We start from the raw sequence: 20,922 nt of genomic DNA, 5'->3' as shown, positions 1-20,922 counted from the left end.
TTTATGGCCGTCCTAAGGATTTTGTGGTGGTTTGATAACAATAATAATAATGCTAATGCTTAATGTTCACATAACTCGTTTCACCGTCAAAGAGTTTTTGCAGAAACTGGTAATCGATTTTTCAGTATTTAAACTGAACTTTTAAAAATACAAAAGCTACCCCAAGAAGTTTCTAAACCCTTCCTGCTGAAGTGTTAACACTGAAAATGTCAACAACACACTGTCATACTTTTGAGACTCAAATTATAATGTTCAGTATAAACTATCCTCATGCATTTGTGTGCCATTCAATTCAAAAGCTAATGATAACTGCCTCAAATGACAATATTGTTAGCTGCAGAACTTCCTATAATTGTTAGAAGAGCTTTTCATTGCAAGCTAATCCAGTAATGATAGACATACCCATTGTACAGCAATTCCTATGCACATGAAATGGTGGTCCCAAAAAGAAGGCAAAAGCTTTTGCATGGCTGTCCCCAGGAAACAGCAGTTACCTTGTTCCCTTCTTATAAACTGTGAGTGATATTCAGCTTTCAGATGAAGGCATCTACCATTTTAGACACCTAATTTTAGGTATCAAGGTATGTTTTGAACTCCCAGGAGAGCTGGTCAAGATTCAGTCACATCAGGCAGCTGCTGCATGGTCCAGCACACAGTTCAGCTGAACATCTGTAACATGGACATTTTAAGGTGAAGCCAAACCCTTCTCCAGGCTCTACCAATCGTGTTGAGTAGCCCTTCCTTGACCATAAAGGGCATTTAGCCATGTAACTCATATGTGGGTACTAAGTAATCTTATTAATTTGGGATTCAATTCCATCCTGGGCTAAAAGTTTACTGCAGTTCTCTGAACTATACTTTTAACTTTTTTCAGCAACAGAAAAGTCAAATCCACGGAGCTGGATGAGCTGTTGCTGGTAAAAGTGAATAAGCAAAGCTGTCAAAAGAAATCAGCCTTATTTCATCTAAAGTTGGGAGTAAAATATAAGTATATTCAAAATCCCCCAGGACCTTCAGTCTCCTTTGTTTGGATTTTTTCATATTAGTGATTTAGGTCCTTGCAAAAAAATCACTACTTATCTTAATTGATGAACACAGCATGGGAAGAATATTCATGGCTAGTACATTACATTTGCCACTGCAATGGCAGCAATGTCCTCCCCTAAGAGCAGAAAAAAGTTGGCTGCTGTTTCTGGTGTGCAATTGCTTGGTCAATTCAATTAATCCTCCTGCTGCTGCCAGGATTCAGCTATTGCCCAAGTGATAATCCACACCCTCGTCTTTTCCACCGAGACGCACTCATTTACAAAATCAGTATTGAACGCTTGCAGTCCCACATATGTGAGATGGCTGACAATGTTTATTAAGGATGGAAACAGCATTGTGTAAGGACAGAAGCTTAATGACAAGCCATTCACGGCTGCCAGTTCTCAGTTCCTCTACCATCAGACTGGCATGCACTGGGATGATGGATTGGAAACAGAGAAAAACAACAACACGTTTAGAAAGCCAGGCAGCTTGTTCAAGTTAGTCCAGCGGGATGAACACATTCAGCCCAATTTTTGCCAGATATTGTTTCTAATAAAGAGGTCAGAAAGTGCATTGGCCAGCAGCCAGATCTTGTCAAATCTGTCCCCTCCTTCTTTGCTAGTGAAAAATACCTTGCAGGCACAGCACACCACGTCTCACTGTTCCTCCCCCAACCTTCTCTACTGCCTTCAGGGCTTTAATAGCCCTTTTTCTAATTTTTGGCAATCAAGTCAATATGGGAGTTTGTCCTCTCCTCTATTTTTCTTTGACCTTTGTCTGGAGCCAAGCAGAATTTTTCTGACACCTAGCCTTCTAATGAGGGTACCTTGATTATAGGCATTACTGTGATTTCACTCTGAACCAGCATATGACACTTAGCTTTTCTTGCCATGATTAGAGCTACTCAGTTATCACAGTTATAACCACCCTCAGCAGAGCCATCTGCTTCCCTGGGAAAATCATTCCAAAGGATCACTGTGCACAATTGATAATCCTGGCCACCAACAGCCACAGCTTCTAAATAAGAAAGACACCTCCTCTTCTTCATTTCCCCACATTTCATTCAAAACTTAAATGCATTTTTTAAAATGTCAGAAAATACTGCTATGTAAATATAATTTTTTAATTGAAAGGCTGGAGACCCAACTTTCTCAAGTCATTAAAAAAAAATTAGGAGTTCTGCCTTATCTGCTATAGATATACATGTGTGACCAGTTGACTGAAATATGACCATCCTCTGACCTCAGACACATGAGGAAACACATGCAAAATGTAGTCAGTTTGCACAAGCATACAGGGACAAAATCAGAAAGGCCAAAGCATAATGTGAAATAAAAGTAGCAGGGAGCTTTAAAGATGACAATAAATCATTGAGTAATTGCATTAGCAGCAAAAGGAAGAGCAAAGAAAAGGTTGCTCCCCTGCATGGCAGTGAGGGAAGGATATTGACAGATGATGCTGAGGAGACCTGAGGCTTAATGGTTTTTCCCTTTGCATCTGTCTTCACTGAAATGGTTGACTGCAAGCAGATGACCAGCATAATTGACTACCACCAATAACAAAAATATCTTCAATATACCAGCAAAAAAAGTAGCTAGAAACTGGTTAAGGTAGTTGAAGTTCATCTGACACACACAACAGTCTGAGGCAGCCTCAGACTTTTTCAGCAACTAGGAGAACTTGTTGAGGACAGCTAAAATACTAAAAAAATAGGAAAAGTCAAACATACCTCAGAGAAGGAGGAGAATTAAAGACTCATGAGTTTAACTTCAATCCCTCCTTAAGTAAACTACTGGTAAGCACAGAGGAGATAATGGGACAAGCAGTAGCCACCATAGAGTTATCAAGAACAGATGTGGTTAAAGTCAGTCAGATTTCCCTTCTAAAACATGGGAAATGGCCTTGTGAACAGAGCAGAAACATTCCCAGGCTAAGAAAAACAGCTATGGGATGGATACGATAGGTTGAACAAGGCTGCTCCTACAGAGTATCTAGAGAATAGATTCACAGTCATCAGAATGGACAGATTAAGATATTTTCTATGTGGATCACTCTGAATTTACTCAGGGTTTTTCATTATTAATTAGAACACTATTGAATCTGCAGAAAACCCAAATGAAGGAACTTTGGAGGAAAGGATTAAGATTTCAAATGTTCTTGAAATACAGAGTAGGCTACAAAAATAGAATTAACTTAAATAACAGCAACTAGAAGGTAATTAACATAGTTACAATCAATTAAAGGTAGAGAAAAAAACCTGTGAGTTGCTTTTTCAAGAATGGATCTGGAAGTTCTACTGGGTAAGATATATGAGTCAGCAACATCAAGCTGTTTGGGGAAGAAAAAGACAGAGTGGGGACATAACAGCCATCTGCAAACACCAGAGGAAAAGAATAATGTGTTAGGTATTTAACTGAAGCAACAATAATTGAGATACTGTGAGCAGGGCAACTTCCAAAAAAAAGGCAGTGGAAAAGACTGCCATAGGAAGCTGCTGAGTTTATTGTAAACTAAGGAAAAGAAAAAAGAAAAACCAAAAAAACCACCAGGATGAAAGAAACATCTTGCAGGAATGGCACAACCTGCAGATACTACCTTGAAAAAGTGATATGGTCTCTCTTAAAGATCTGTAATTCTGCACCTACACAGAAATTTTACATACATGTATTTCCTATGCATTGGTTCTACAACAGCTGAGAAATATAACAAGAACTACATTTTTTTCATTTAAAAGGCTGCCCATCATCTCTAAATTAAAGAAATGTATCTACATAATCAGACAGTCTTAATTTTCTTTCTCCTTCAACAATCACAGCCTATCTGCCAATTAGAATATGTGATAGTACTTACTGTCTCTCTGAAGATCCCCCCTCCTCAAATCAGAAGAGATGCATGAGAATTTCAAAAACGTTTAATGAGCTACAACCCAGGAGGGCTGCAGTTAAAAAAGAAAAAAAGGTGAAGGATAAAGGTGATAAGGTGATTACTTTAAGTGCCCTAATATATTAAGGAGAGAACATTATGCTCATTTTCATAAGGAGTTATATTAAAGAAGGCTATTAAAGAAGGCAGCAAAATACAAATGAAGACGTAAAGAAATGAAAAAATGCAGGAGAGAAAGTAAATATTATGCATATGAGCAGGTGAAGTGCAAACACCAATTTGAAATCAAGTGACATTGATGAAACTAAAGGAGACATTAAAATTATTTCCTCTAACCTTGTGGAATCTCATATATTTCACCCCCATCCTTCCTTATCACCTGACCTTCTTGATTCACCCTTTGTCTTTACAAAGTGACGACACATCCATGTCAGCAGATTTGTCAGTATCTCAAACCTGCTTTCTTGGATGTTGCAGTAAACAAGTGAAAATCCTTGCTTACTTTGGGTTAAAAAAATCTGCAAATTATCTTACTTACACGTCAATGGAGCTTTCAGCCTACTTTACAGTTAACAGTCTGCCACATTTTAGGGTGGAGAGTTAGCCTGCTGTGCTTTTTTTAAAGAATACGTATGTTTCAACCAAAAGAGATTGTTGCAGGTACACAGCAGCATAGGTCCTCCTATCTCCAGAACAAACACTACCTTGACTGAAATTTTCTGTCCTTATTTTCATGTCTGATCCAAGGAAGGATCAGTGACCCCAGAAGTGAAGGATCACACAAATGAGCAAATGAGACTGGTACCCTGCTGGGTACCATGCTGCATCAAAGAACATCATTGCTGTCTGAAAGTAAAATGGAAATTAGTTTGTCTTTTGCATAACAAAATTGGCCAGAAAGGCTGATATTTACACCTATGACAACAAGTCCTTCATCATTAGGTTATCTTAGCTCTAATCTCCTATTTAGCTCTTCTGCTGGACTGAAGTAGAAAGGAAGAGATGATGATATTCAACTATTGCTGAAACACGACATTGCTGAAACACAGGCTCCTGCTTTCCTCCCTCCTCACTTTAAGGGCTCTGCTTTCCTTCATGCAGACTTGCTTGGACCATTTCTTCCTGTACATTTTTTTTCCCCAATTGGAGAATAATTCCAGAGAGCAGCACTGGTGGGTAACATCTGAATTCTGCAGCTAGATGTGTAAGGAGCAGCTGTTCCCATGTGTCCAAGAAGCAAATGGCATGGGCAAACCACATTTCAAATGTATCATACCATGAATCAAATCAGTCATTCCCAGACACTGCAGGCAGCAACTGGAGGTTGAGCTACAATGCTCTTATCAGTCAGTTGAGCTGAGCCTATCCACCAGCCATGCTCCTCTAGCTGAATTCTAGCAACAGAAGTGGGCACAAAATTCTGCTGCTAGCTCTATTTCAGGTCCATTGTTCTGTGTTTCTAGAGTACTATGTATAAAATAGCCTAATCTGGAAGATGGAAAATGAAACAGTATGAAGGGACAAAAAAAGCAATGAAAAACCTCACAACAAAGCAAGGATTATGTGAATCTCATACACTGAAGATGAAAGAAAAGGTAAGGAAAAATAAAAAACAAAGCAATAAAGAATATAGTTTATACATCAATATCTTAGCTCAGGACCCTCAAATTCACACCTACAACACCTCTGAGGATTCACTTCTAAAACCTCACTGGGTCACAGTAAGGACAGAACAAATCTCTAGTGTGGCCAGAAACAGAGCCAGCTGTCCCATAATTCCTGAAGGGTTTCTTCTAGTAACAGGTTACAAAATAAAGCTTGCAGCTGTGCTGTGGAGAGAGGATGGATCTGCCTGTTACAGATGCATCATTAGGCATCTTTCTGGCTGGTCCAATACTTGCTGCTACATTTAAGAATTATAAAAAGGAGTAGGATTAGTGCCTTGTTTTACTGTCAAACAGAGTCCTGTAGTGTAGTGTGGAAAACCTGACAGGTTTTGAGTTCTGTTCAATTCGGACAGAATAAATTCAGTGAGTTAGTAACTCTGATACAGATATTAATTCTCAAATAAGTCTTTGCCACAGTAACTCTGCCACTAAAGGAGAATTTGTATGACATCAGAGGACATGCTCTTCCTTAGCCTGAAGTTCCTGGCATTCTAAAGTGAAACATTTTAGTGCTCTTACTTTGAACTAATATGTTTAAGAGAGTACTGAATTTATATGATCCACAAGACACCTTAAATTAATTTATAACACAGAATATTATAAAGACCACCTAAATTATGTTTTTTCAATATATTGCAGTGGACTTAGCTGGGACTTGGCTAGACCTTGCCCAGTGCAATGTGTTGAATCACTATAGAAAAATAATAGAGAAAATATGCTTTTAGCATGATGTCTTAAAATCTCTGTAATTACAATATGTAGCTAGAGAATATGTTTTGTTTGAAAAACTACTCCAAAAAAACTATTGAAAAACTATTATTCTATAAATGCTTCAATTTACATAGCTCCCAAAGTCAGTAGTTTTATGAAGTGGAACTGGCCTGAAATGTTTTTCCAAAGCTCAAATTCACATGCTTCACTTCTGTGTTCTCTTCCAAAAATTATTGCCATTGATTTTTTTTTTCATATCCTGCACCCTTATCCATTATGTAAAAAACCACTGCCAAAAACAATGCTACAAATCTCCATGAAACTGAGACAAGCAGACCCCATCACAAAATAAGTGAGAATGAGAAACATTATGCTCTGATTTTCTGATCACTGAGGAATTTTTCCTCTCCTCTGTTAAAGGCTGGGAAGAAGGTGAAAGTTTTAACAGAAAACTTCACTAATTACTTATATTCTGAATGTTTGCAGTAATAATGGTTTTAGAGGTGACAGTTTTTCTGAAAGCTGTTAAGTGGCATCAAAATACAGCAGCAGCAAAAGTAAAGCTGAATCTTTGAGTTATTTCAAAAACACAGATAACTCTTAGACATTGTAAGAAACAAAAATCCTTTCCTTATCACAGTATGTTGTCTTTTTTCCTTAAAGAAAGATGAAACTGCTCGATGAAAATATTTTGCTTAAGGGGGAAAAAGTTCGGGTTTTCCAATAAAAATATTATGGTCTCTCTGGGAAATCTGGAAAGACACCAAGAGTGTCCTGCTGTTCAGCCCCCTACTCCATCTGATACTTTAACAGTTCCAGATGGCCTTTACTACAGGATGACCTTCCCTCTATTCTTTTATTATGACCTTTGGGTCACAAATTATCTATAGGATGCTGCTGTCATTCTGTAAGACACTGCTGTACTCTTTCATCTAAAGAATAAAGATGCTTAACATTAAAACTCATCTTTGTTAGGCTGACCTTCCAATGATGATCAAACCAGACAGTTATTCCAATCAATGTCATTGCTGCAGAAAATATGTTTCATTTTTTGAAACACTGACATTAAGAAACTAAGGCACGGTTTTAAATCAAATCACTTTTGCAATTCTACTTGGCTAGAGAGCATAGCCTGTTATACTCATCTAAACTATCAAAAATATTGCTGCAACAGTTTTGATGAGTTACATTGATTAGAAGGATGTGGTGGGTTTGTTTTTTGTAAATTATTGATGTGGTTTTCATCCCAATGTCATTGATAGGAGGTAATAAAACTCAATGTAGGTTTTATTAATTATTTGTCTTTCTCTATCATCACTAACAGAACACATTGAACTTACACAGGAAAGAATAATAAATAGTCCCAATGTACTAAATAAAGTAATAAGGTTAATTTCTTTCCTGCTGTCAGTAAATTCATGTTAGCAGTCTCTCGTCAGCTTGACATCAATTAATGATTTTAATTCCAGACTCTTGTCACAGTACTCACCACCCTTTCGTCTAATTAAAATGGATGATGCATGATGAAGGGAAAACACAAGACTTCTGTTCTTGTTGTAACATTTCTATTCATTAGTATACTTTTACAACAAAGGCCTTGTGGCTTTAATGGTACTGGAGAAGGATGAAGAGAAGTTTATTACATGTTAGAGATAAAGACCCATATACCCTTAGGAAAATATAATACAGGAAGCATTTTATGGAATAACCAAATCCTTTGGGGGAAAAAAAAAAATCAGTCTTATTTTAACTATTAATGAACAGGCAGAATGTTTCCCTCTAAATTTAGGACAAATAACGCGTGAACGACACCCACTCTACTCGCAGCCTTGTTTACATCCGCACAAAAAAGTGCTGTCAGCCTATTGACTGAGCTCCAAAAGTAACAGCAAATCTGCCAGCGCAGGGCAGACGCCTGACCCTCCTCCCCGGGCAGCGCCCCCGCGGCTCCGCGCTGCTCCCTCCCCGCCGTGCAGAGCCAGCACCGCCTCCTCCGCGGCCGCCCAGAGCATCCCTGACCGCCCAGAGCATCCCCGGCCGCCCAGAGCATCCCTGGGTGCTCAGAGCATCCCCGGCCGCCCAGAGCATCCCTGGCCGCCCAGAGCATCCCCGGCCGCCCAGAGCATCCCTGATCGCCCAGAGCATCCCCGGCCGCCCAGAGCAGCCCTGGGTGCTCAGAGCATCCCCGGCCGCCCAGAGCATCCCCGGCCGCCCAGAGCATCCCTGGTTGCTCAGAGCATCCCTGGCTGCTCAGAGCATCCCCGGCCGCCCAGAGCATCCCCGGCCGCTCAGAGCATCCCTGGCTGCTCAGAGCATCCCCGGCCGCCCAGAGCATCCCTGGTTGCTCAGAGCATCCCTGGCTGCTCAGAGCATCCCCGGCCGCCCAGAGCATCCCCGGCTGCTCAGAGCATCCCTGGCTGCTCAGAGCATCCCTGGCTGCCCAGAGCATCCCCGGCCGCCCAGAGCATCCCCAGCCGCCCAGAGCATCCCCGGCCGCCCAGAGCATCCCTGGCTGCTCAGAGCATCCCCGGCCGCCCAGAGCATCCCTGGCTGCTCAGAGCATCCCCGGCCGCCCAGAGCATCCCTGGCTGCTCAGAGCATCCCCGGCCGCCCAGAGCATCCCTGACCGCCAAGAGCCATCCCCGGCCGTCCAGAGCATCCCCGGCCGCCCAGAGCATCCCCGGCCGCCCAGAGCATCCCCGGCCGCCCAAAGCCATCCCCGGCCGCCCAGAGCATCCCCGGCGGTCCAAAGCCATCCCCGGCGGTCCAAAGCCATCCCCGGCCGCCTGGAGCATGCCCGGCTGTCCAAAGCCATTCCCGGGCGCCCAGAGCCATCCCCGCGGCTCAGCACGGCTGTCCCCAGCTGACACCGGCGCCGGGCGGGGCCGCAGTAGCGATCCCGGCGGGGCCGAGCCGGGCCGGGCCGGGCCGGGCCGGCAGCGCCGAGCTCGCAGCTCCCCCTCCCGGCCCCGGCGCTCCCCAGGCACCTCCGGGCCGGGAACTGGCGGCACTTGGGGCACAGCGACGGCAGAATCGTGTAAATGTAGCTGCCTTTGTAAGCCAGAGAAACAAAAGGTCACGTTTTCCGGATCAGAAAGGGGGGAAACCAGCACAGCAGGAGGGTTCTGGTACAGACAGGAGCTATTCCCATGCATGCACCCAGCGCGGCATCGCTCTGCTGCGTTAGCTGTGCTCCAGCACAGCACAGGCTGCGATTGTGCAACTGCTGCGACAGAGCAGAGCGAGCCCCCGGCCACACAGGCCCCCATCTGACCGCTCTATCGCCCTGCCAGCATCTCCGAAGCCTCTGCCATAGCACTTCCACCAGCACAACACTTTAATTCTCTCCCAAAAGGTTTCTCCTTATCTCCTCAAGACTGATCCTCCCAAAACAGGTGTTTAAGCGCTTGATTTTGCATCCGTTTCAGTGGAAGTTGAGGAAGAATACAATACTAAGATTAAAACACTTTTATGGTAACACAGAGATTTACAGAACATTACTAAAGCTCTTAAATCAGTGTATTAACCAAACAGAGAAAATATCCTCTAGACTTTGCTTCCAAGAGGAGAAGTGCCTCTAGAGGCGGATTACAGCATAAGCACTGTTTGCCCATAGATGGATCACGAACTCTGAATCATGAGATTACATGAGAATTGCAACTTTCATCTTTTAAGCATTATCCAGCAGTGAAGCATGCTGGACTCAGATGAATTTCTTAAAAACTTCACAAAGAGGTGCACTTAGTTCATTCTTCTGTTATCTACTACTCAGGTACAAAGAGTAAAGTTGTTCAGGTCAGGGAGAACTTTCTTTGCTAAAGGAACTCAGTAACTCAGTCCAAGGCTGAAGATCACCGGCACATACCATGTGTGCCAAGAACTGCACATGCCTGTGCTAAAGAAGGGAAGACCACAGGCAAAGGTTTTGGATTTGCTGACAATATATTTTGTAATGAACACAAAGTTGAAATGAAAAGAAAAAGAATTAAAAAAAAAAAAAAAAGAAGCTCAAAACATCAAAAAACAAAATTGAAGGAAAAATGCAAGGGTATGGAAGAGGGAGAAATAAAGATATCAGAACCTGCTGTTTGGAGCTATGTCTCTCTCCAGCAAAGACCGCCAATAACAACCAGAAGACAAAAGCAGTAGGGTTTTTGAGCAATTCTGTCTTTTTATCTCCTAAGAAAGAGACTACACTAAAGGGCCTTGAAGAATTCAGAAAACATTTCAGGGCAATCAGGTTGCAGGATATCAATGGACACACTGGCTAAATATTGAGCAAACCTACTCTGTGAGGCCCCCAAAGACCAGATGTAGAGGGTTTCTGGATTGGAAAGCTCTGTGGGCTTCCAGAGGTTTAAATGCAGCAGCACAGCACAAGGTGACCATCCATATTAACTGATTCTTCTTGGTCACTGACAAAAGTTTCAAAATCTCCTTAAGTCTATCCAACATTGCAATGCCTGTGTAAAACTATAAGCATTTGGAAGCATCTCTAAAAGCTCAAGATATTCCACACATCTCCAGTCCGCAAAATCCAAGAGATCTTAGCAAGATGTGCAAACCATAGGTACATCAGGAGACTCTGGAGTTGACAAAAGACCTTCTGTAACAAAACCACAAAGACCCAGGGCTGTTTTCTCAGCCCATCCATGTGAATGTAGCATCTCAGTGGTGCCCAGTTTGAGCAGTCCAGTGATAGGCAGACAAGATGACCACACAGCAAAGAGGGGCTCCAAATTAGCATATATGTAAAACAGCTGTGATCTGGCACAGGACCAGAGCTAACTGAACTTGGTTCTTATTCAGCTTCCTCAAGACTCTTTCTTAGGACACTCAAGGCCACAGTCAGAAATCCTATTGCCCAGTCTTGCCTCAAAGTTTTTGACTGGTGCCACTGCTGGGGAGAAGAACCCTTTCTAACAGCACAGCAGAGCCCAGCCAGATTGTAAGATCAGTGCTTGGCAGATACTCAAGGATCATGCAAGCAGACTTGTTTTTGTGCAGTAAACCAGTGTTAAAGCATAGTGACATGGGGCAATGTTCTATGGCCTTGGATGAACTGTTGTTCCAACATTTGGAGGATTTACAAATAGCAAGCATTTTACAGAATTTTTGGTAAGACTAGTGGGTGGTCTCATCAAGTACACCCCTAATTGTTTCAGTATTCCTTGTCATTGAAAGCTGGCTGTATTTTCAACTAGATAACTTCCTTTTTCATTCAAAATTACTTTAAGATTCTCAGTTAACACACACCATATACATATATATCCAACACATATAGGATGTAGCTTAAGAGATACACTCCTTAATCAAAGAATCACAGAATCAAGAAATTATTATTAATAATATATTTATGAAAGGCCATTTTATTAATTTAATCATGGTAAACTGAAAAGCATTTTTCTTATTTGTCTCATAATCCATATAAATGCTAGGTTTTAAAGAAAATACTATTGTAAGCACAATACTATTAAAATTAATAATTCCATAAAATTGTGGGCATGATTGATTTTTTAATGGACTGTTCACTTGTTCTCTGACCCCCCTAAGGATTTTTGCTCCTAGCCTCTCATACATAGTAAATTCATTAAATCCAGCCTATTTCCCCAAAGCATTGCATCATTTTAGAGGTACATAGTATCAAATACCAAGTAAAATAGAACAAGTGAATTGCACTGCCAAAAAAATTGAGAAGGCAAAAACCCACAGAAAACAAAGTTAAAATAGCAGCCATTATGAGCCAACACTGACAGTAATATTTTACTCTGTCTCCTAGTAAACATTTTGAGGGATTGTTCAGTTAATTTGCAAGAGTACTCTTCATTAACAGCATGTATCTAACATCATTATTTTACAGGATCAAAAGGAAACTCTGCAATCTAACTGCAAAAACATTTAGTCTCTATGGACCAAATCAACATCTGAATTTTTTAGAAACATAAGGAAGCACCTCACACATTGGGTTGCTATTTTATTATCTTTTATTAGTTGTACATGCGACTACCCCAAAGAAGTTGCATTCTCTTATAGACATAACACAAAGGAAAGCAAATACACAGGGAAAGAGAATAATGGGAGGATAAGGACCCATGTTACTGTAACATCAAGCTGTTATGAAGTTCTGGCACATGCATTTTCTGCAGTTTCAGTGAACATATAAAATTGTTTTTATGACACATGAGGAGTGAGATTCCAGGAAAGATTCAAATTGGTTAGCATAACTTGATGGACAGGGATTAGGATTCGCTCCATGCATTGGGGGCTATACAAATAATTTCATAATTCTACCTTGGTACCCAGCGTGACTATTGCAACCTCTCTTACACCATCACATGGACAGTCTATACTCTGACCATTCTTACTGAGAGAGACAGAGAGACACAGAGAGACAGAGAGAGAGAATGAAGAGAGAGAAAACGTTACTAACCCAGGCGTCAAGTCTTTCTTCTTTTTATAAATGTACACGGCTGATTTTCTGGGCACCTCGTGTTCCTAAGAAACCCTAAGGGCCAGCTGGGGCTCAGCAGTGTGTGAAGCCAGGGCACAGAGTGGTGCTTGTCTGGCCAACCATCCCCTGCCCTGAGCTGGGCAGAGCAACCGAGGCAGCTTTCCATGGCTCTGCACCCCTGGCATGAGCTCTGTGGCCGCTCCATCCATGAAAAGGGAAGTTGGCTGCACAAACACCCTCATCACTTATTTCCTTCAGTTCCAGCCTTCCTCTTTACCATTTAATCTGCAAGCACTTTACTTATAAAAACAGGAACAAATTTAATGACCCTGCCTCACTTTTGTTAAAAAAGAAAAAATAAAAACCAATCAGACTAGAAAAAAACATCCAGGCACTGTAATCCAGCCACCTTCTACAATCAGAATGGATGGACAAAGACAAGAATAAATTTTTACATCAATTTATGATATAAATTTACATCAATTTATATCTACTAAAGAGTAAAAAAATTCCCATTACATAATTTAAACAGATATTCATAAATGATCAAGTTTCTGGAGTTTAACAATAACAAACCAATAAACACACACTCCCACCCCATCTTTACTGCAAATCACTCAACCCTAAAAGAACTGAAAGCAAACCCTTTTAGGTTTATCTAAGGAGTCTACAGAAGAGCTACAGTGGCTCTCTATTATACAGTGGCTCTAATATTCTCTATTAAGCTGTTAATGATGAAGCCACCATTCATGAACTTCTGTTCTTATTTGCAGAAGACCAAGGTGCATAGAGGTGGTAATTAGAGATCATTATGACTAATTAGTGATATCTCCTCTACAAGGACAAGAAAATTTCCCTCCAGAGTTTCTGCATCAATCCTAAATTTATGGTGAGCTATAGCATGATTTTTAGATAAATAATTCTAATGCATAGTTCACTTTCACTGCTAAATGTCTGAATCTATTTACCATTCAGCAATCAAACTTTGTAAAGTTTGTCTCCTTTCTGAAGTGATGTCAAAGAGGCTGTCTCTCAACTCACATTTCCCAGTTTAAGTTAACTGGTAACCTACACTTTTCAAGATTTTGATTAAATTGATCTGAGAGACACCAGAGTCTAGGCCCCAAATTGTTCTTGTAGAACTACAAGAGATAGGATGAAAAGTAGACTGGAAATATTGAGAAGAGCATATGACATATATATTATATAGGGTTTTTTTATGTTAAGAGAAGCTGACAAGGAAAAATAGAGGTGCTCACCACTCATTTTTACAATTAGCAGTTTAATATATATATATATATCATTCCATAAACAGATTGCATGGCACATAAATAGACTGAACTCCAGTGACAAATATACTGGTAAGCACATTTTTTATGTTTCTCCTAAATTTATCAATGAAAAATCTAGATATGCAAAACTCTGAAGAAAAATACAAAACATACTTCATTCTATATAAATATTTGTTTTCTGAAAATGTCAATAAAATCAGTTATAGACTATATAGAGAAAGCATTTCATTTTATTACTTCATTCTCCTCAATAAGAAAGGGAGCTCTGCGTCTATAAAAGATGCTTAACACAGCCAAAGGAGCTGTTCATACTCATGTCCAAAATAAGTCCAGCTTTTTCCTGTTATTTAAAGTATATAAACATATCAACATGTGGAAAATTTCATCAGTGAAAATTGAACTTCAGTTATTTAATTTAAAAAACAAACTCTGTCTATCAAGGTTTAAGCAAATACTGAAGTCTACCTCTCCTGTTCTTGCTTCATTCGTATTCTCTCCTCTTCTGAAGTAAGAGCTTCCTGCACTTTTATTTTACCAGTTTTCTCACTCTTGTCATCTTTGCGATGTTTGCCAAACCTGTTAATAACACACAAAAAAAGAATCTAACTTGTGACATGAACAAAACTGTATTTTCCTTCTTCCATGACAAAGAGAGTTCTCCAAGAAGGACTGCTGGGAAACCAGGAAGGGAAAGTGCAAAGACCTCAGAATCTCATTTTTTAGTATTTTCAGGCTGCTTCCAGGTTGTTGTTTTTTTTACATAAGTTTTTTTAATTTTTATTTTCATTTCACTCCTCTTAAAAGTTTATAGAATTCCTCACTGAAGAACACAACAGACAAAAAAATAATAATTGGACCACATTTCTCCTTTATGCCATGATTTTGGGGCCACTATTCTTAAAGAGACAGTCAAACAATGTTTTAGAACAGCATCTGTGCTCAAGGACACAGCTCAGCTTTGCATTAAACAAAAGCTTCCCCACTTTGGAGAGGAGAGAGGGAGCTGCAGGTCTGACAGCTCCCAGGGCAGCACCAGCCTCCACATCCCACAAGGGCCATTTCACCCCACAGAGGACACCATTCAAAACCATCAATTTATTCTTTTTCAGCACCAGGGGTTCTTATTTAAACTTCATTACTGATGACTCTTTCCCCAGGGGTGTTCCAGTGTGGGAGGGTGAATGGAGGGATGGAGCTGGCTGGGCTGCCCCAGACAGAGACGGTGGCTGCCAACCCAGGGTTTGCCCTCTTCACATCTCCTCTTCCCCTCCAAAGGCTACATTTCAAATTTATTAAGTTTCTTCCATATTTGCACATTCCACTGTTTTCTTTAAACTTTCAGGGAGTGAAGAATTTGGCATTTGAGATACTCAGTTGTTATTATTAGGACAAAATAATTCCTATTTCTTAAGATATTTCTGACCTATTCTGGAAGGAATGACTTTCATACAGAGTGAACCAAACAAACACTTTAATATAACCTTTAAATAGATCTAAACTTTAGATGAAAATTTTCTATTTAAGGCAGAAGAGCTAACACGTGTCTGTTAAACAGTATATATACCAATTAAATGTGGCATCATTTATCACACCAAAAGCAGCAAGAATTTTACTTTTTTTATATCAAATGCTGATCTGAGAGCTGACTGACACTGTGGCACTTCACACTCAGGTTCACATCAAAAGTGAAATTAAAGCACTGAGACTTGCAACCAAACATGTCTAGCAATAGTGCCAACAGGACACCACAAATGCTCATGGACAGTGAAATAAACCACAGAGTTCTTAAAGCTTCCTTCTGATCTGTTAATGTAACATCTTGAAAATATTTTGAGTTCACTGGGGATTTATAATATTTTCCCATTGGTTCCTTTTGATTCTAGGACAAAGCCATTGTGTGTGTTGAAGTACACCACACAGCAACCCCACAGAATGATTAATTTCTGGCCATTCAATCAAGAGATATTATTTATATTGTGCAATGATGTTTACAGCTCTTAGGGCAGCTCTTTAAAACCAAAACACAAAAATACAGCATAGGAGCATGTAAATAAGCTTTAAACTGTTTGCCCATTCTCCACACAGATTGCTCATTTCCAAAGAAATTCAGGCATCTGAAAACTAAAACTGTTTATTAATAACCACCTGAAAAAGGGATAGGCAGAGGACATGATGGGGTCAAGAAATGCAAAATAGGGTGTAGAGTTAATGTCTCTGATTTCATAATGTTATATGTGAAACTTAAATTCAAAACACCAACATGCATCTTTTAAAATATCCACCTATTTATTAGAGAGTAATCAAAACCATTATACAAAGCATTTACATATCTGACACAAGAGATTCAAATCAAGTTCTGGATGTTGTACACCAGACAGAAGAGATTGTTTAATTTAAAATAGCCCTAAAACCTCTAGACCAGAAAGGAGTTTTGGCAGAAAAACAGTGGAACTGAGCCACTTTACCCTGACACACAGTGCCTGAGGTGGCAGCATGGGTCTGACCTACAGAACATGCAGAGCTGTGAGGAGACAAGCAGCATATGTGTCACTCTAGCACAGCATCTCTGGGATGCTCACATTTGCTTCAGTCTACTGTTCTTCCTCAACCCATTTAAAATGTCAGAAAAAGCAAAGGAATCAAACTTTGGAGTACCTAGTTTATTCTTGAAAAAAAAAAAGTTGTTTAAAAAAAATGGGGGGAAGAGGGGGGAAGAAAAAAATTGAATTAGTTATTGCCCATTAGGTTTTGGCAGCAAAACAGAATTTCTGCCACCATAAATCAACTCATTGCAAGTGTGAACAGATATATAGTGAAATCAATACCTTATTAAAAAAATAAAGTACACAGGAAATTTCTAATAATCATTGTAAGCAATCTAGTAAATGTCTGGTCAGGCTGCATGATTGTGAGGAGAGCATTTCTAATGTTAACATGTAATGCAAACCCAGCAGAATTCAAAGGTTTGAATTTGCAGATCCAACCAGGCAGGTCCAGAGCACACAGAGTTCCTGTGCATTCCCACAGAGGCAGAGGTGGCACCACACAGGGAGCACCTGCAGCAGCACCAGGGCTCAGTTTGCTTTCAGTCATGAGCAAGTTGTGGCATCAACCCTTCTTCTCTTTCAGGGTTTTCTTCCAATCATCTGGGAATTAATGTTCCTTCTGCCCCTGAGGACCATCCTGATAAAAGTCTCTGGAAGACAGCTCAGGTTCTTTCCCAGACATTTCAGGGGTGGCCACACTGCTCCCACTCTGACTGGAGCCTTCCCAGTGCCCATCTCTGGCAAGCTCAGTGGTCATCCCAGCAGTGGACAGCCTGGCAGAGTAGGAACCATGGTGGTCTTGCACAGGTGCCTTCTCTGGATTTGTCACCCGCAGAAGTGATCTATTTGCCACAATCACCACTGCCTGTAACAAGTTCAGCAACGTTAACCACACTGTCCCTACCCTGGAGCATGGAAAAACAAACACCATCCTCCCCCCTCCCTGACTGTGGCTTCGTGTTTCTGGCACAAGGCACAGTTGTGTTCATTGTGGCTTAACAGTCACAAAGCTTTGAGAAGATGCCAAGATAGCATCTCAAGAAGATGCTGAGAGAGCCACCAAGCAATTGAGAAAGGTGCTGAAAAGAACTGTGATGGAGAGACATTTGTACTCCCCCATATCCCTCCTTTATTTCTGTAGGGGCAGTCAACACTCCCCACTACAAACATCATTCTAAGTCTTTGGTAAGATTACTCTTGCTAGCAATAACTGTGTTTGTTATTTACTTCTATTAAAAGTGTTTGCTTCATGAGGTATGATTTACAGTCACAATGAAACCCACAGCCCAAATCAGCATCCTCTCCACCAAATTTACAGCAGACATTTATAAATTATTTATTTAACAGTCATAATCAAGCTAAGTTTAACTACAGAAATACAACATCCAGCAATGCTAAGGCACACCATTAAAACTCTCTCAGCTGTACTTGGGTGTGAATACACTGGTGTCAAGCTATTGAAAATCACCTGTCCTAATTTCTTCAGGTAGACATTTCCTACTCATATAAATGATGCTTCATATTCATGAACATTAATCTAAACAGGACACTTAGAAATAAGACTATTCAGACCACTGAAATTCAAGCAATCTATGCAATATCCCTTCAAACCACCAAAACCACATCCCTAAGTTACTGTGCACTGTCTCCACAGCCAGAGGTAAAGCCCTTTCTGCTGCTGTTTGGTGGCCCTTGTTTAGTTTTGTGAGTCAAAAGCCTGGGTCAGGTCCCCAGAATCACTCCTGGTATGTACAACACCCTAAATTGAATGCAGTGGTTCAATGCAAAGATCTGGCTTACCTATGTGACAGTTTCACCTCCTTACAAGGGCAACTCCTCCAGTCCCCGACTTGCCCCATGAACATTTTGTGTTTGACACCTTCCCTGCAAATCACCAAAGCTTTGCACCATTGTGAATCTTCCTCCTTTACTGCTCAGGTACTCAAAGGAAGGAGAGATGGAATTAGGATGTATGTACCATATATGACCCAAGGCAAATTTGGAACCTTACTGCTTCCAATACTATTTTTTCCACAATCCATATATTGAAAGACCTGGCACACCCACGTAATAAGCTCTTCCACTGAAGTGACTGGGAACAGCCTAAGACTGAGACTTGCCAAGTGCAATCAAAGATAATCTCCCTTGTAAAGCAGAAATCACCACCCATTTGTGCTGTGTCAGACAGACTCCAGACTTGTGCAAGGCCTTGAGGACACAGCCAAGTGCTGTGATCCTGGCCCTCGCTGCTCCCTCCCCAGACACAGGCGCAGGTCTCTGCTGTGTGCAGCTGCTTGCAGAGTGCCTCGAGCACTTATCTGAACCTGAGATGGTCTCATTCTCACTGCTGGGGGCTGGCTGCTGGGATACTTGTTGCAGCTCTTACAAATGTAAATGAAATGACAACTTTCCTTCAGATAGAGACATGAGAACTCCATCGCTCAGCATCTGCACAGCAATACTCCTTGCATTACTGAAAAGGAGGACAGTGCTTAAAAACAAAGGTAGAAATTACTGATTTTGTAATTAAAACCCAAAACCATGCAGAAAAGGAGTATCTGTGGCACTGATGTTCAGACAGTGTTGAGAATCTAATCCCAAGCTCTTTTCTTTTGCTGTGTTTGGTGCCAACAATTTGGCTACAAGTAATAAAAGCCCAGCCTAAATCACTGCAGAACACACCAATGCACAGACACAAGCCAGTACCTGATGTGCAACCAAATTACACACACAACTGCCTCACCAAGTCACCAAATTCATGAGGAAAACAGTTCTGTTCTTTGGATATAGCTTGAGCTATACCAGCTACTCCGAAGCATCTGCAGCTACAGAAGCACAACACTGACCTGTGGGTACCACTTGCCTCAATCTCAATTCTTAGAAGCAGAGCACAGATTATTATTACTCAGAGTAGAAAATAAAAGAGAAAAAAAGAAGTGCACATTTTCCTTCAAAACCCAAGTAATAAAAAAATTACCATTCTGTTCATAAATATCCTTTCACAGATATAGCTTAATACTTTGTTGAGGACACGAATTGCATGGTTATAGAATAATCTCTCCATAATACTAACAATGTTTACTTCATGTAACAGCTTGTTTATTCAGCAGCTCTCTCATTTAAACCCTGTTATAAAAAGTATAGCTAAAAAGTAGTTTAATTTTATTTTGTAGCTGCACAAGCAAAGAAAAAACTTCTATAACTAACTGAAATACAGGTTGTAAATTAAAAATACCCTGTCTGTCCAAGAGTGTGAGAAATTGATGAAAGAGAGCAGCTGAAATCTTGTTCATTCTAATTGCCAAGATACTCCAGAGTTCTACTTAATTTATATCTCCTTAATTCTCCTTTTACATTAAGGATTGGAGAAAGTTTCAAGATAAGTGTTAATGCTCAAAGTCCTATTTACAGATCCATAGACTTAATTCTTAAATTCAGCCAACAACAGGAATCACAGTAAGTGAAGAAATTAAAAATTGTAAGAGACCGTCTTCGAAATGTGTGAACTCTAATACGTAACAGCCAGGTGATATCAGAGGAAAGGCCCATCCTCAGACCCCATGATACTGGTTTTTCACATTATTATTAATAAAAAGATGAGAACACAGACCTGTATGCCGTAAGCTTGACCCTCAAATAGGAAATCTCATGAACTTTGGATAATCTAATCAAACTAAAATGAATGCCCAAACCTCTCTGTCAGCTGGCTCACTTTCAAGCTTACTTACTTGAATGACTGCCACCAACTAGGAGGTGACCTAATCCAAAGTCTATCATGCTGAACAGAGAGGCACTGACTAACAAGTGCCTTCAGTGGCTTTGGGCCAGTGCATCAGAGCAAATGAACAGTATGAGGCTCGACAGAGAAGACAGCTTACCAGAACATTTAAAGAACAGGCTCAAGCTACAATATGATGCAATATATATAAAAAAATATGTGAAATGTACTTAAAGTACACATGTAGACATAAAGAATATGTAAATGATTTTGCAAAAATAGATAGAAGTACAGATAGGACAAGTGAAGCAAGAAGGATACACGAGTAACTACAGAAATTCCACATTTAGAAGTTATCTCAAATGTAGATTCAGTTTAAAAGAATATATGTCAGCATCCTTGACACAACAAAAATAATACATGTGTAATCTGCTAAAAGGATTTGACTCTGATGCGTTACTGATGAGATCATTGTCGTCTGCCAAATCATCCACATATTTCATTAGAATAAAGAGCTACAGAAGAAACATGCATTAGTTGATTAATGAAAAAAACACAAAAATTGATTGAGACAACTTCAGCAGCATTATGTTCCTTAATAGAAAAAAGACCATCATTAAAAATT

At 40.4% G+C, this 20,922-nt stretch overlaps 1 protein-coding gene across 12 annotated transcripts in view; it reads right to left on the bottom strand.

Annotated features, from left to right (window-relative positions):
• Nucleotides 1–20,922, bottom strand: part of PARD3 (par-3 family cell polarity regulator) — a 446,494-nt gene that overhangs the window by 103,232 nt on the left and 322,340 nt on the right. For 8 of the 12 annotated variants that reach the window (XM_054645709.2, XM_077173170.1, XM_077173128.1 and 5 more), the window contains one exon: nt 14,499–14,609. The exons of 3 other annotated variants lie outside the window; for them this stretch is intronic. In XM_054645709.2, coding sequence (XP_054501684.1) covers nt 14,499–14,609 — 111 coding nt within the window. Of the gene's footprint in view, nt 1–12,251; nt 12,655–14,498; nt 14,610–20,922 lie in introns of those variants that run through there. One more of the 12 variants, XM_077173311.1, reaches the window with a different exon arrangement.

This window comes from Agelaius phoeniceus, chromosome 1 (assembly GCF_051311805.1).
Source record: "Agelaius phoeniceus isolate bAgePho1 chromosome 1, bAgePho1.hap1, whole genome shotgun sequence".
NCBI lineage: Eukaryota > Metazoa > Chordata > Aves > Passeriformes > Icteridae > Agelaius > Agelaius phoeniceus.
Note: the sequence above shows the minus strand (reverse complement) of the source record. Positions and strands in the feature narration are given on the sequence as shown.